Raw genomic sequence first — 15,990 nt, 5'->3', positions numbered from 1 at the left:
AAAGAAAGGACTTTACACACCAATTTCAACAAATTTATGTACCAAAAAAATATAAACGTTATGTGGGCTGCTATATGTATTATATGACGATTAGGGAGTAGGGTGGAGTTTTGGTCTTGCTCCATTTGTATATGTTATAGAACGAGGGTTAGGGATTAGATAGCAGGCATGTTGCACGGCTTGAGAATGCCAATGTCATGCAGTGGTTGGGCATTTAGTTATTTAATGTTAAACAAATAATGACACATGGTCCTGTACAAGAACTTGGGTGACTTGTATGTAGTACGCGTATATAACATCAATGCTTATATAACTCGACAACATCGCTGTAGAATGCATCAGTACAAAAGCAGCACATCATTTCGATATAATTAACATCATGCATCGTGCTCATGCTCATGCTGCAACTTCCTGGTTGCCTCCTCTCTAGGAGACGTCCATCCAGCTGCGGCTTGCACCGCAATGACGAGCAACCCCAATACTGCGGCAGCTCGCCACACGCCCTTGATAGCATCAGCGTAGCCCTCCACGGCAATCTGTCTCTCTTGCGGCTCTAGCTTTAACAGCTCGCCGCCGTGCCACACGAGTTCCGGACTCTCAAGCAGCCTATCGACGAGCTTCCTCCTCGCCGGACCAAGCTCAGACGTCCCGTCAAGGGCGAGGAATCCCCTGACGAGATCAGAACGCAGGACGCGGTAGAAGATGCCTCCGCCAAGGGACGTGCCGAAACTTGCGCCGAAGCCTCGAAACGTAGCAAAGAGGCTGGTGGTGACGTACTCGGTGTTGGCGTGGCTCAGGTGCAGGATGTGGACGAGCGCATAGTTGATGACTATGCCCGTGACGAAGCCGCTGAAGCAGACGGTGGCGACGAAGACGTAGGAAGGGGTCGCCGGGCGCGACAGCTCGGCCAGCGCGTAAAAAGTTGCGTCGAGGCACAGGATGGAGACGAGCAGCGAGAGGTAGTAGGAGCCGGCGCGGCGGATGTGGAGCCAGCCGATGAGGAGGCCGCCGAGGGAGAGGGCGACGTTGCTGGCGATGAGGACGGATCCCGCGGTGGCGGCGGGGCTGCCGCGGACGGCGAGCATGAAGATGGGCGTGTAGAAGATGATGCTCATGCGGCCGGTGAGGAGGCCGAGCTGGGAGAGGCAGGAGAGGAGGATGCCGCGGGAGGAGAGGACGGAGAGGGGGATGATTGGGCTGGGGGCGAGGGTGAATTCGACGGCGATGAAGGCGAGGAGGGAGAGGAGGGAGAGGATGAGGGGCGTGGGGTGGATGTCTCCTGCGAGGGAGTAGAGGAAGAGGACGATGGTGAGGATCTGGAGGGTGGTGTTTTTTTAGTTATGTTAAAAATGAAAAAAAGGGGGAATAGGGGGGAGATCTTACAAGGAGGACTGCGCCGAGGTAGTCTATGTTGGCGAGCTTTTGTCGAAGAGAGACAGCTTTGCCGTCTTGTTCAGTGCGAGAGGACGACATGGACTCTGGCAGGCTGAGATATAGTCCAAAGCCAGCCAGGAGGATGATTGCGGATTGGAGCCAGAAGAGTGATCTCTGTTGTTGACACCCCCTTAGTTTAGCAGTTTGCTTTTCATGAAACACACATAAAAAAGAAGAAGAAGAACAAGAAAAAAAAAAACTCACCCATCCAATAACCGGCTGCAACACCCCATAGACCGCCGCTCCCACAGACACGCCCAGCGTATAAGCCGTGTTCACAACCCCAATCATGACGCCCCTCCGGCGCTTCCCCGCCAGCTCAATGACGAACACCACCGACATGACAACGACGCCCGCGCCGCCAGAGCCCATAACCACCCTGCCGAGCATAAAGACCGGGAAGGAATGCGCCTGCGATGCCACGAGGCTGCCGAGGGAGAAGAGCACCGCGCTTGGCAGGACGATGGACCGCGGCGAAAAGGTGGTTGCGAGGCTGCCGGCGAGGGGCGTCAGGGAGGAGGAGGCGATGAGGTAGCTGGTGGTGAACCACATGGTTTGGGAGGGGGAGCGGAGGTCCTTTGCGAGGGAGCCTTGGATCATGGCGAGGCCGGACATGTTTGTTGCTGGAGGGGGGGGGGGGGAGGTTTTGTGTTAGTTGATGGTGATGATGATTTATATAAGTGTAGTAAATTTCATTTCAACGTACTGTGAAGGAAGATGAGGCAAAAGAGGCTCAAGGCAATGGACATGCTTCTACCGAAGCTGATGGCATGGCTCGGCCCGTCCTCGAGCGATCCACGCCGTGCTGCTGCTGCTGCTGTCGAATACGGCTGCGACGACGATGCGTAGTCGCTGATGGGAGTCGTGTCCGATATGCCGGACAGCAGGGCCGTCTCCTCCGACGGGTTGCTGGCCATGATGCGAGGCTCTCTATCTATGTCGCGATAGTCTCTGTCCATCTATTCTATTCGTTCCTCTATCCTCCCAAGAGACGTCTCGTTGGGATTCTTGGTCAGTTGTGATTTTTTTTTTTTTTTCATGCGTGTCGCGTTGGCGTTTTGTTTCTTTTTCCTCCCACGATGGTGTGCTCATTGGCAGAGTTACATAATGCGGGGGGATTATTGATTTGATACGGTCTGTGCAAAAAACATTTTCTAAGACAGAGCTATGCTATATTCTAGAGTCGTAAATCGACTATTTCATCCAGTGTTGACAAGAAACTACAATATTTACCATTTACGATTCTTTTATTTTATACGAGTTAAAACTGTGAGATTTGGGTTACAGGCTGGGCGAATCAGGTCAACGCAGCGTATATCTATTCGCAGGGTTAGTACGCGGCATGTGACAGCGGCATGACCAAACTTCACTTTCATTCTCCCTTATCAAAGTACGAAGGGTTGGCAATTATAAAAGGTATAAATCAACCTATATATAAACATTACTGATCAGGCTTTTTCTTGGATCTTTTCTTTTTTTTTTTTTCTCCCTCTTCGAAATACATGTGGGAGGCAACCATCCATCTGCTTGCTGCATCATCATCCACCCAGTTATTACTACTCCAAATCGAATGAGTGCAAGTGTCCGCTTTCTTCAACGGGTACCTTGCAGATTGGATACCACCTAAACTAGGCTAAACATTATGTATTCTCTATAATTTGACTCTTTACATGCAAAGGGAGAGATTTCTCTTGAAGATAGCTGCACGTTCTCCATGCGGGAATAGCGAGGAGCATGTGTGAATCAACGCCGCAAAATGCTCTTTCATTCACGACACGTACAAAAAGTGATTGAATTATTGATGAATACGAAATACTAGGGTTTCCCAAAAGAGATCATCTACTTTCTGTATACGTCGTTTTGTACCATCGACAGTGCATATGACAGTTACGATTTGAACGAGCAAGTGGTCTAATTTCCCCAAAGCTTCGTGGAGGTTATCACACCCAAGCACAAATCTACGCCGAATCAACCCAAGCATAAAGGGACATGAAGCAATAGTCAGCGCCATCTTTAATGCCCCAATCTCCTAAGCGACCTTGGGCCATGCAGAATCCAAACGCCCCCATGAAAGAAGGGCAGCTTCAGTGGCGTTTTTTAGAAGCCGTCACCACGTGTTTTGTGCATTCCCTTGTCTAAGGGGCATTTGCGATGCAAGCCAGATTATGTACGTCTGCCGGTGACGTCCCCAAAGTGAACATATGTCCGCTTCATCGATTCGCCTATTTACCTACATCAGGTGCAGCATAGTGGGCGATGCTAGCGTGAGAGTCGCAAGCCACAATCAAATGCTGTAAGCAGTAGTGTGTGAGGCAGAATACATGCGATACAATGGTTTTAAAGCAACGTAGAGAATTCATCAATAGAGGAAAGAAAGAGGGGGAAATATTGGATTGAGGAAATCAGAGGGCAAAGAGAATGTTTCTCTAAATACTCGTGGCTTAAGCTTCAAGGTTATTGGTTAACAAGCATAGAATGGCTCACGCGAAATGGTACAATAGTACATTCATGTGATGAAGCATTATAACTTTGTATACATCATTGTGGCGTTTGACAATCCTGTGACTATGCTCAATACGTCTTCTTAGCAGCTCTGCCCAATATGGTGAGCCGTATCAGCAGCACGCTCAGGAGCCTAAACATAGCACCTCTGCCTTCTTCAGCTCATCTCACGACTGGCACATGAACACCCGACGAGTAATATTTTAGTCTGAATATCTGTCTCAGGAGAAACATCATTTGCGCTTCGTGCTGCTACTAACGGCGGGAGGGTCCACTTTGGGCGCCGATCCGACATTGACGTTCTTGTTCTTGTTTCGGGAGGCCAATCGCATCACTATTGCTAGTCTAATACGGACGGGCCCTGAAGTCCCAGCGCGGCAGACGAGATGTGCAGCAGGGCCCGCAGAGTTCACGACAGCTGGCTGGTTCAGCTCATCTCAACACGATTCAGGTGACGATGTTCGCTACTGAAGATATGGAGCAAACTAGGTAATAGGCTAGGCGTTATGTATTTGCGGGGAAATAGAGATCGTTGAAAGAATAGTGGAGCTTAACGCCGACTTCGAGGCGGCGGTGGTTGTTGAAGTAGGGTATTTGCCTTTTTGGTCCAGCTATGTTGTCCCATTAACGTAGTGGAATTCGACATTGTGACCAAAGATACAGTACAGGTAGATACTAACTAGTGCATACTACGGAGTACATGGTAGGAATATTCATATCCTAATAAATGCATGTCTCAGACTAATGTGAGCCGCATCACGGGCTGGGGATTGAGGCCTGACCTCATACAGCAGCGGCCGGCAATGCCAGATGTACGCTTGTGCGTGCAGATTCTTGGCAGACAAAATGGCAGCTCCTATTCGCAACCGGTTGGCTTTCGTCCTATTATCCATCGCCCATCTTACTGGACCGGCTTTATTTCCGACTGTACGATTGCCTAGATAGTAATAACAGCACGGCCTGCACTATGTACCGGGACCTGCGAGAGCCACATTCGAAAGGGGCTGTTACGAGAACATATCTGAGCGCCCTAAAGACATTCGGCGCGCGCCTCGTGCCAAGTGGCGCATTGAGATGGGCGAACCGCCTGCCGCTGGGGATATTTCTGCGGCCCTGTTCGCGCAGACTCCGGACGGAGATTTACCCGGAAGGCTGGGATTGGCGGCAGTGACATTCCCAGGTCCTTGAGCGATCCAAGCTCCGATTCAGCCTGGGTTGAAGAGGGCCAAGGTCTACACATCCAAGTGCTAATAGAAACGAAAGAAGCGCAATGCGAGAAGAAGAGAGACGTAGAATGCGTTCTTCCTGTGTGTGTGCAGCAGCAGGAGGTGTGTGTGCCCATGTCCAGGCAGCCATATTCCATGGGTGCTCCCATTGTCTGCCCGCCGTTCTGCGCTCTGGTGGCGCTCTGGTGGTGGTCGGAGCCTAGCTGAAGCCCACGGTGATTTGCTGCTACGACTGAATGTAACAGCAGTAGTAGAATTGCCTGTAGGAGTAGGTAACAACTAGTCGCAGCGCATACGAGAAAACACAACTGAGAAGTCTCATATAAGAATATCTCAGCTGCTATCAGGATGATGGAGCTGTGTGTCAATCACAAAAATCCCCATTGCTTTGCTCCAGGGCCTGTCCGTTAAGCCGATGAAGGGAAATCCGCTGTCTCTTTGTCGCGCCTTTTGTCGCAGCCGAATAGGTATGTTGCTGCTGGGTGATATCCATGGCCAAGGTCCCATATCCGCCAGACCCAAAGCGGCGGACTGGGACAGGCCACCGAGTTGAAACACGAGGGCAGTTGGCCGACTACAACATACATGCATGTACAGCAGTATGTAGGATGAGTCCTTGGGGGGCAGAGGTCCCCTGGCGACGTAGTAGCTGTCGATTTCACGAGGCTCTCAAACACGCCCAATCTGCATGGAACCGTCATCTCATTGCTCAGCCAAACATAGTTGCTGTGACGTCTGGTCGAGGCTGGCGCCACGAATGCTGTAGCAGTGCTGCATGCTGGTGCCGCTGGCAGCCCTGACTGACACCGACGCCTGGATCTCGCCCAACTGGCGGCTGCATGGCGTTGCACTTTTGGTGAGCAGACAAGGGCCACGATTGGTCCCGAGGGCTCGGGGTTGGGAAGGAGATTTGCGAAACTGCTGGTAGTATTAGCATGAGCCTGTGCCAGAATACTCCATACTCCATATTCCGCAATTCTTTTGCAAGAAGTTGTCCGACGCCGTGTTTAGCCCGCAATAATTAGATTAATTACGTATCCCAAGCGCGTCTCCATCGGTATGGGGATCCAGCAGCACTTTTGACAGTGGGGCTCGGCAGCTTCAGCCGCGGGCTTGTGGAGGGGACTAGACAATGGTTTGATTTGGTTCACCGGTCCGCTGAAGAATGAGGGTACCGGATGCTGCATTGCACGATCCCACTGGATGAAGATGAAAAGTGAGAAGCGAGAAAAAGAAATGGGTCGAGGCAGAAGAGGCGGCAAAGCCTTGACCGTTTTTTGGGCTGCAGCATCTGCATAGGTAGGTACATGTCGTAGCGGTAACCAATTCTCTCGTCTGCGCTTACCGATTGTTCGCAGATGGGGCAACGAGGCACATGTACTCGTACCTTTTATGTACAAGCAGAACCCGGCGCACATGTATTTTTCTCTCCTTTCTACCTCCCTTCTTCCATTTGGCGCACACACACACACACACGCCATTTGCATGTCATGTTGCATATGGATTGTTCGTACAAGGCAATCAATCTATGCATTTGGACCACCCCAAGCAGGGAGAAAGGAGAGACCCCCAAAATGTGTTGCCGTCGGTCCGGCGTTGCGCCACCACGACACAGGCTCAAGTTTATAGGATGAGTGTGAGGACTTTTTGGCTAGGCGCTGGTTTAGTTTTCCATTTCTTACCAACTACGGAGTACCAGGGACCGCCTTGCCCTAATTCAATTCGATACATGTATGAACTGATTTATTATACCCAACCAGGAGGCCCCTAAACCTGTGCAATAACTAGCAAAGTGCTACTGTAATACCTACACACGCAGGGCAGGGCAGGGCAGGGCAGGGCCATGCGTCAAATCTTCCGTTGAGCAAGGCTTTCTACACGAAATGGCAGGCAGCCATGTTTAGAGTCGATGGCGGTAACACTTTGCGTGTAGATCCCTGGATCAGCCATCGATAAAAGCACGCAGTCTTGTGTAGGTAGTATACAAGTAAGTACAGGTACCAACAAAGAGGAGTGGATATGCATCTCTTTTATGCGCAAAAACCAACTCCCTCACCGCTGGGATGCCAGTACGTCAGTTTCGTGCATGTACAACTAACTAGTATGTATATGTATGTATGAGCTGTTTTCTTTTTCTTTTTCTTTCTTTTTTTTTATCATCAGTATTGCTACTCATGCACATATACAAGTAGATTTGATCACAAGTTGCTAAGATCTAGACAGAGTACTGTTTCCAAGCAAATACGGTGTAAACAGCGTATATTCAAATGTGCCTCGCTTCTAATTCTGCCAATGGAACATTACCCCAACCAACAGCAACTGTTTTAATGTCTGATCCGTTTGTCATTTCTTTACGAGGGACATAAGCCCATTAACCCATGCACTGTGTACTGCTGCCGGCTGAAACGAGAAACAAATAATTCCAACGCATCCAGGCCCGGTGGCCAAGACCGCTATACTTGTTGCGCGCAATGCTTCTAGGCCTCCTGCGACTGGCAGGCATGGCGGGCTGTTGGCCGCATTCACACTGTTCTCGAGCCGGTGAGGTGGTTTTCCTTCCTCCTCTCATCCTCTCATCCTCTCATCCCTTCATCTTCGTATCCCTCATTCCTCGTCTTTCAGCCTGTATTGGTTGGAACAAGATAGTCCCCGACGACGGAGAGAGGAATGCAAGTACTCATCACGTAGCAGATACACGAGCCACCCACCATTGCGGCGCCCAACTCCACCTGCGTGTCTAAGAGCGGGACGAGCCCTGTGCATATGCTCGCTAGGCCAGCCGACATGCAGCATGTACGGAGTACATGAATGCTACCATTGCAAATCCATGCCTAATAGGAGTGAGCCAGCCGGTGCTGCTTCGGTGCCCTGGCCCTGGCAATGCAGCAGCACCTCTGACAGCCCTTTTTGAGCCCCTCAGCTCTTGGAGCGAAGAGGGTGCATCATGTCCTGTCTAGTAGTATTCCGTCATCACCGCTGCTTTGGTTCTGGCATGCGGGTACTCCGTGGCTTGTAGGGCACATTCATCACGAACAAAGAATCAGGCACAATTGCCGCCAGCATAGTAGCCTCAGTATCACCACACTCAGCCGTCAGTTTGCCGTCCCAGCCCGTTGGGCATCTCGTGGCAGTCTTCCCATTTGCTCGCTATCCGCGCGTAAGTTCCGTTTTCTCTCTTTGTCCTTTTGGGACATGAGGGCGAGTCAAGTCAACTAGGCATGCAAAGCGGCGCCTCACATTAGCACAACGCAGCACGGGCTCGTCTACCGCCACTCTGTTTGGTGTAAGTGGGATGGCGCTGGTAAAACCAGTAGTGCAATGCTTGCCATTGTGTGATGTGTTCGCAGCCCGCATCGACGGGGCTCTGCTGCTGCGCGGCAACTCGCCATGAACCTCCGTCGACATATTTGCTTGTCTATTTGCCCTTTTCATCATCGTCATGTGCCTACAGCTCTTATGCGCGCTGATGGGTTTATACCGGCACAAGACACAGTAGCGCTGCTTAATCTCCCTGCTGGCATCTCCTTTGCCCGCTGTTCACCCACTTGTTCCTTGACAGGTCCTCCTGCCAAGCTGCGATGGCCTCAGAAAGGCCCGGATGCAGCTGGCAATGAAACCCGGCGTCTGGATGCGCCTCACAGGGGCATCTCGCATACCGCCACCAGGACCCCTCTTTGCTGCCGCCGCTCTTTTGCCATATATCGATGCAGGATTGGGTGGCAGAAGTGGTTGAACTGGCGGAGGAACTGTTAGGAATTGCATACATCATGGAGCCCACTAACACGGCTCTGCAGTTAAAAATTTTTCTTCTTTGTTTCTCTATTTGACCCTGCAGGGAACCGAAAAAGCTGTGGTGGTGGTATAGGCAGGTGTGCGTACTTGTAGCGTCATAAGCTCGGTATCCAAACTGGATGTGGGTGTGCCAATTGGAGAAATGAATGCTCACACACTTTTGTCTCTCCCTTTAAAAACGCTCAATAGCCGAGTTGCTTCACCGGCATCATACTAGCACACATAGCTCAATGTGGACGATTTTAAGCAAAACTAAAATAGATAAAAATCGTCATGCCAATTGCCTACCGCGCCGCTAGAAGCCGTGATGTCGATGGAGTACCCGATACTTGCTCCAAAATAGACCCATCCACCCTCGCCAAAACGGTTGGGGTGTGATACTTCCATGTACCTCTAAACGCAGCCTGGCGCGGGCGCATCGGCGGGTGCTGGTCTCGTACCGACCAACCGCTAGCCAGCCCATGTACTGTACAAGCCCTGACCCCAAGTACCCTGCAGGTATCGCAGGTAGCTTTCAGCAAGTCGCAGGCGCAGGTTGGAGGGCAGGTGCAAGCCCGCCACCTGCCTCAGAGCTGGGGAATCGTCGACCGCATCTGGAGCATTTTTTTTTCTGCTGGGCTTTTTGGCTGCAAGTGCGATCGGATTTGCAAAGCACGACTCAACTTGCAGGAGCCATTGAAGCTTAGCCTTGCCCTCGATTTCTACCTCTAAACCTCTCCCCTGCTTGGACACACATTGTTTCTCTTCCTCACATCTTCGTCTTCAAAACAGCGCAGATTGGGCCGTGGACTGTTGACAGAGATGCGCCTGAGTCTGCAAAAGCAACGTTTCTGCCAGTAGTGTCTGCACCGGCGGCAGCGAAGACACTCGTCCAGGGTACTCTCCTCCCCAAAAAAGACCCAATCTCACCACCCGGTATAATCACAGACTCCTTTATACCGGGCCAGGGAGTCAGCCGCCACCTCGGACTGGCCTGGTCGGATACCACGAGCACGACCCTTGCCGACTGGCCTCGCGTATATCCTCGTGCAACTCCCGGCTTGCTGCCGCTGCAGCGCTCAGGCTTGGAGACTTTGGCCCTGCAAGATCCCTCATCTTGCTCGCCGCTGCTGCTCCATAGCTGGTCCTCTTGCGGCCATCCTACAACATCTCCAAGCAAGACGACACCCGAGATCTAGATTCAACCCCCCCGGCAGCACGAAGCAATGGCAAACTCCGCATCAGGGCCAGATAGCTAGCTTCTCGCGATTTCCTCTCCTTTCCTGGCCTTGTCGGATGTTTGACTATCATTAGCCTTTTACCTACCTCCAAGAGGGTTCCCCTCTACCATCTTTCTCTTTGATTTACCTGACTCGGACTGCGATCTCCATCTCACCCATCTTACTACTACCCAATGCTCTCGAAATTGTCGCCATGGATCCGGATTCAGACTCAGAACCTGGTGGTTCGATGGCGAATCGTGGACCTGCCGTCTTTGCCGTCACGACGGCTACTCTGGTCCTTGCCTCAGTTTTCGTCTTCGCTCGCATGATATCTCGGTATTTTATTGTCAAAAGAGTTACCTGGGATGATAGGATCATTCTCCTGGCGTGGCTCATTTCTTTCTTTTTGTCTTTTACTATCTGCTTCGGTGTTTCCAAAGGACTCGGCAAACACGACGTCGATATTCCCCCAGAGCAGATCCCTACTCTCCGCCACTGTGAATATGTCTTCTCTATTCTTTACGTATGTCTTCACCCCTCTCTTCGCCAATTGCCTCACTTGACCCTTTTCAGAGATTAGGTTTACTGATTATACTAGAATCCGGCGTTGATGGCTACGAAAACGAGCATTCTCATATTCTACCTGCGCCTGACTCAGAACCTCCAAATGGTTCTCCGATTTGCCTCCTGGCTCACCCTCATCATTGTAAATATTGCAGGGGTTGTCCTTACGTTTATGAATATCTTCCAGTGTAGGCCGGTACAAGCTGCTTGGAACGCAGATTACAATGGTCCGACCAAGTGTATCCCTCTACTTACCGAATTCATCTGCGCCGCTCCCGTCAACATCGTTACGGATCTTGCTATTCTCGCACTTCCTATTCCTGTCCTGACTGGCATGCGGCTACCCTCGCGGCAAAAGACTATTCTTGTCATTACTTTTACTCTTGGTATTTTCGTTGCTGTTGTGGATGTAATTCGAATCTACTACCTTCAGCAGGCGATTGCCGAAGCTCCAACCGGAACCGTCACCAACCCTAGCTCGAGATTTGGTGGCCAAGCCGATTTTGCCTACAACGCCTCACTGGCGCTGATGTGGAGTGCTATCGAGGTCAATGTCGGCATCACTTGCGCTTGCATCCCAACTCTGAAGCCCCTTGTCCTTCTACTTCTGCCGTCCATGCTTTACAAACCTAACGCCCACGGGACCAGGCATACCCCCCATACAAGCAGTGAAAAGAGCCGACGAGCCTCTGAGAACCCGACGCCAGGTAGTAACAACAGCAACATTAACAACAATAACTTACCAGGAGTGGCCACACCAGAGCCAGTTGTTCGTGGCGCCCTTGGAGGTCGACACTACGACTGCCTTGGTCCGGATGCACCCATGAGTGCCATGGAATTCTTGACCACCCCCGATATGGCCTCCCTTGGAGGACCTGCCAATGCCTCTGCTAACCGCTCTCGCACAACTAACACGGTCTCGACAGACCATTCTTATGAAAATGGCATATATTTTGGCTTCGTCAACATGACTAAACCTAAGAGCATGCTCCGTGCTAATAAGAAAGAATCATGGAAATACTGCACAATTGTGGCGATCCTCTTCCTTTTGTGGGGGATTTCGTATGGTCTGCTTAACACACTAAATAATGCAATTGCCACAGTAAACAACATGAGTACAGCCCAGACGATTGGCCTAACGAGCGCGTATTTTGGCGGAGGCTACTTCTTTGGTCCTATTCTTGTTGGTGAATGGATTCTACGGCGAGACGAACATAGTCGATTCAAACGTCATCGAGACGACGAAAACATTGGAGGTTACAAGGCGACATTCATTACCGGCTTGTGCATTTACGGTACGGGCACCATCATCTTCTGGCCTTCAGCTGTAACCAACTCTTTTGGCGGGTTCATGATCAGTAGCTTTGTCGTTGGGTTTGGTCTTTCGGTCCTCGAAGTTGCTGCTAATTCCTTCATGGTGCTCTGCGGGCCCCCGCAGTATGGAGAAGCTCGCCTGATGTTGGCACAAGCGGTACAGGCCGTGGGCAGCGTGCTCAGTGGCCTCCTGGCCCAAAAGGTGTTCTTCACTTCTCTCAACGGCGTTCAATCGAGCAGCCAAAGCAACAGTACTACGCTCCTCAATGTGCAGTGGACGTATCTTGGCATTACCCTGCTTTGCGTTGTGCTCGGGCTGTTCTTCTATTACATGCCGTTACCCGAGGTTAGTGACAGCGAACTTGAGGAGTCAACCAGGCGGCTGCCTGTGGACCCGTGTAAGAAGAGTATCGGCGGCCTGCAGCTGCGAACCGTCAGCCTCATCCTGGCTGTTGTAGCCCAATACTTTTACGTAGGGGGGCAAGAGAGCAACAGCACTTTCTTCAACAGTCTCATCATCTCCATCTTGCCTGGCCAACCAAGGTCCGGGAGGATCGCCGCTGGTGGTACGGCTATTGGAATCAATGCAGCTGATCCGGACCAACCTCCCGGGCTCAACCTCTCTCTCGCTGACTATCTGACGGTTGGCCACACCGTATTTGCCATTTCGCGATTTGCCGCCACCTATCTCATTTACTTATCTGTTAAGAATCCTCGGCTACCCCAGCCACGAACTATTCTCTGCTTCAGTATCATTCTCTGCTTCATATCCGCTCTCCTTTGTGTTGTTTTACGACCTTCTAATACCAATTTATTGTTTATCCCTGCTTGCTTGTTTTTCTTTGCTGAGGGTCCAATATGGCCCCTTATTTTCGCCATCGGCATGCGTGGCCAAGGAAGAAGAACGAAACGAGCGGCCGCTTTCATAACGATGGGTGGATCTGGTCCTCTTTTTTTCCCCTTCATCATGTATGGCATTATCGTACGCGGTGGCTCCGTGCAGCATGCCTTTATACTCATCGTGGCCATGCAAGTGGCCATGATGGCCCTGCCAATGTTCCTTACATTTGTAAAGGATGCCCGACTGATGGTCGATCCACGTCCATCCCGCCGCGCACTGATGAACAGAGGTGAGCGCCCCCTAGACGTGGTGCTTGCCGACGGGGACGCGGAACTTGGCGGTACCGACTCTGTTACTATCACAACCGATTTTTTCAGAGAAACCGGACCTGCGGAAAAGGTAGAAAAGCCCCAGCGCGGATTCATTGGCATGGTGTCTAAAGGTCTGAGCGCAAAGTTACAAGGCTCTCGGCGCAAATCTTCACCAACTCTCGAAGTAGAACATAGCGAGGGCAGTGTGGATGATTAGAGATAACGTTCACGGTCTCTTCTTTTTCCTTCCCTTCACTTCTTTTGGATATTATTCTTGGGCTACATACATTGCATATATGTTTGCTAAAATCCCAGATTTTACGTATTGGTTGGACTTTGGTGTTTGGCGATGGTTGGCTTGGTTTTACATTATACCCCATTTCAAACGGAGGCTGGTTCTGGATATTGTCTGTGAGAATACAGACTAGGAGCATTTATAAAAAAAGAAAGGTTCGGTTTTATGCTTCAGCTTGGCGTACTTATAGATGAGAACAGTGTAGATAGTGTTATTATTGCACACATATTCATCTATTTGACATTGAAACTACTCATGGTGATGGCGTGATATCTTGCCCCTCCCTTTCTAAAGCAAGCTGACTCTATGAGAGTGGAATCATATCCAATCACCAGGCGGACTTGATTTCGTCCTCTATTGATGTAAATACCTCGACCCCTCGCCTTCCCAGCGCTGTTGCGATCCCAACGGCCCGAGCACCCACATGGCGCATTCTCTTATATCCTTCGCCATTATATACTCCTCCAACACCAATAATTTCCAGGTGAACTAGACGCGGATCTTGATCGAATCTGCGTCGCAGAGTTGCCACATTGCCCAGAGCGAGGGGATGAAGAGGTGGCCCCGCCATGCCACCGATGCCTTCTCCCGGGAGAGTCTCTTGATATCCGCCGGATGAGTCGAGAGAGTCGAGTAGAATGCACGAGCCAAGAGTGTTGGTCGCCGTGAGGAAGCTAAGTTTGGAGGCAGGAATGGAGATGGAGAAGGAGGTAGGGGAGGGGATGGTGGTGGTGGTGCCGAGCAGAGAGGCAACGAGAGAGTCGAATTGGCCGGCGTGGGTGTAAGGCGGGATTTTTATGCCGATGGGTATGGATGGATTGGAGGGGAGGGCGTCGAGGTAAGAAGTCAGCGAGGAGGAGGAATATGCTGGTGGGGGCAGGTTCGGGATGTTTGGGCAGGAGAGGTTGATTTCCATGGCCAGAGGGAAGGGGCAGGATGTGGAGGAGGAGAATGTCTGGATGAGGTTGTGGCAGGTTGATACTTCGGCTGGAGAGCCTGTGACGCTGATGATGATTGTTTTGGGGGGAGTAGAAGTAGCGGCGGATGATAGGGAAGAGATGATGGAGAGGTATTGGGAAAGGGGCAGAGGGCTATAGCCGAGAGTGTTGAGCGTAGCGAGCGGTGCGTCTGCTGTATCCTTTGCATTATTGATGTTGTTGGTGTTGGAATCCTCTGGCGGCCCGGAAAAGGTGCCCGAGGAAGAGGCCTTGCCCGTTGCCGGGTCGAAGAAGGCGTAGCGGTGACGGTCCGGGCTGTGCGGAAATCCGTCAATGAGGCTCGTCCGGGTTGTGACGGCGCCGGTGGAGGGGCAGAGGAGGAGATCGCGGAGGTGGGCCTCGGTGGTGGCCCAGGGAGAGGCGGTGTTGAGGAGGGGTGGGTGGAAGGAGAGTCTTGGAGGCATTTGCGTTAAATTTGTGTTTTTGTATGTATGTATGCAGGCAGGCAGGCAGGGCGGGCGATTATATGGTATTTGTCTTATGTGTGTGTGTTTGTTGCTACTACTGCGTGTGGATGAAGAGGTATATGTATGAAATGTATGTAAGCTTTGTATTCTGCTTGCGGTAAAGTGTGAAGTCCCGAAGGATTCTTTGTGCGATGACGATGGCGATAGATAAGACACACTTCAAAAGAAAAACGTGGGGAAGTAAACTTTCCGAGAAACCAAGATAAGCCCCACATAAAAAAAATAAAAACGGTCCGTTCCGCATAAGCGAACCGCAGCAGCAAGCAGCAGCAGCAGTTCAAATAAGGAAAGCATGCGAGTAATGTACTGTACTCTGTACAACATACACTAGGTATTAGACTAGTACGTACCAATTTTGCGAGCAATATTAAAAAGAGGCCAAAAGCCGGGGGGGGGGGGCATGAATCGCTTTTCTCAACCTTGGTTTGCTTCACATTTTAAAGAGCTGGGAAGCCAAAATCGCGTGAGATGTGTAGTATCACATTTTTCTGTCTCTCCCCCACAGTCGCAGCTCTTTGGCGGTGCCGTTTCCGAGAGGGGCAGGTTCTTATTGCAGGTAGTGCGCCGAAGTGTAGTGGCAGTTTAGTTGTGATGGTTTAGTAGTAGTAGTTGTAAGCATTTATAATCTCATATGGCACGCTTTTTTTTTTTCTTTTTTTTTCTTTAGCGAGACATCCATACCCCGACTTTACATAATGTGACGGATGAAAGGAACGGATATACAAGGCTTTTTTTTCTTCTACTAGTTTTCCCTCGGCGTAGAGAATGTCTTGCATATGAATGGTTTTGACCCCTCACTAATTTTGCTCTTGTTGAATGTTTCGCCATTTCATGAGTTTCACTGCGTTTCTATGATGTTGCTGTCTAATTTCACAACTCACATGCTTGCTTTACTCTATTCTCCTTGCGATAGTAGCTACTGCTGTTCCGTCGATAGAAGTTAAGCTTTGGTTTCAACAACAATCTCGGTTCAGTTATTAGCCAGATCCTGTAGTCGCAAGAAACGAACATGTAAATCACACAGCAAGAGTATCACTATTGTTT

The 15,990-nt window shown here is 50.7% G+C and overlaps 3 protein-coding genes across 3 annotated transcripts; 1 reads left to right on the top strand and 2 right to left on the bottom strand.

Moving 5' to 3' along the window:
- Window positions 1–69: 69 nt before the first annotated feature.
- Window positions 70–2,471, bottom strand: TrAFT101_007283 (uncharacterized protein). The gene is made up of 4 exons (XM_024901151.2): window positions 2,141–2,471; window positions 1,639–2,057; window positions 1,384–1,548; window positions 70–1,316 (listed from the first exon to the last, which is right to left on the bottom strand). The coding sequence occupies exons 1-4, from the start codon at window positions 2,391–2,393 to the stop codon at window positions 378–380; spliced, it is 1,776 nt and encodes a 591-aa protein (XP_024756527.2). The 5' UTR covers window positions 2,394–2,471; the 3' UTR covers window positions 70–377.
- A 7,113-nt stretch (window positions 2,472–9,584) lies between these two features.
- TrAFT101_007282 (uncharacterized protein) lies at window positions 9,585–13,703 on the top strand. The gene is made up of 2 exons (XM_024901083.2): window positions 9,585–10,679; window positions 10,755–13,703. The coding sequence occupies exons 1-2, from the start codon at window positions 10,368–10,370 to the stop codon at window positions 13,401–13,403; spliced, it is 2,961 nt and encodes a 986-aa protein (XP_024756528.1). The 5' UTR covers window positions 9,585–10,367; the 3' UTR covers window positions 13,404–13,703.
- TrAFT101_007281 (uncharacterized protein) lies at window positions 13,686–15,076 on the bottom strand. The gene has a single exon (XM_024908825.2). It carries the CDS (start codon window positions 14,881–14,883, stop codon window positions 13,810–13,812), a length of 1,074 nt encoding a protein of 357 aa, XP_024756529.2. The 5' UTR covers window positions 14,884–15,076; the 3' UTR covers window positions 13,686–13,809.
- Between the last annotated feature and the right edge of the window lie 914 nt (window positions 15,077–15,990).

The sequence above is a fragment of the Trichoderma asperellum genome, chromosome 4 (assembly GCF_020647865.1).
Source record: "Trichoderma asperellum chromosome 4, complete sequence".
NCBI lineage: Eukaryota > Fungi > Ascomycota > Sordariomycetes > Hypocreales > Hypocreaceae > Trichoderma > Trichoderma asperellum.
This window is presented reverse-complemented; position numbering and strand designations above follow the sequence as displayed.

Coding starts and splice junctions, on each gene's coding strand:
- TrAFT101_007283 (XM_024901151.2), bottom strand. CDS start 2,393: ATGGACAGAGACTATCGCGACATAGATAGAGAGCCTCGCATCATGGCC. Junction 2,058..2,140: donor TTGCCTCATCTTCCTTCACA/GTACGTTGAAAT, acceptor CCCCCCCTCCAG/CAACAAACATGTCCGGCCTC. Junction 1,317..1,383: donor ACCTCGGCGCAGTCCTCCTT/GTAAGATCTCCC, acceptor ACCACCCTCCAG/ATCCTCACCATCGTCCTCTT.
- TrAFT101_007281 (XM_024908825.2), bottom strand. CDS start 14,883: ATGCCTCCAAGACTCTCCTTCCACCCACCCCTCCTCAACACCGCCTCT.
- TrAFT101_007282 (XM_024901083.2), top strand. CDS start 10,368: ATGGATCCGGATTCAGACTCAGAACCTGGTGGTTCGATGGCGAATCGT. Junction 10,680..10,754: donor ATGTCTTCTCTATTCTTTAC/GTATGTCTTCAC, acceptor TGATTATACTAG/AATCCGGCGTTGATGGCTAC.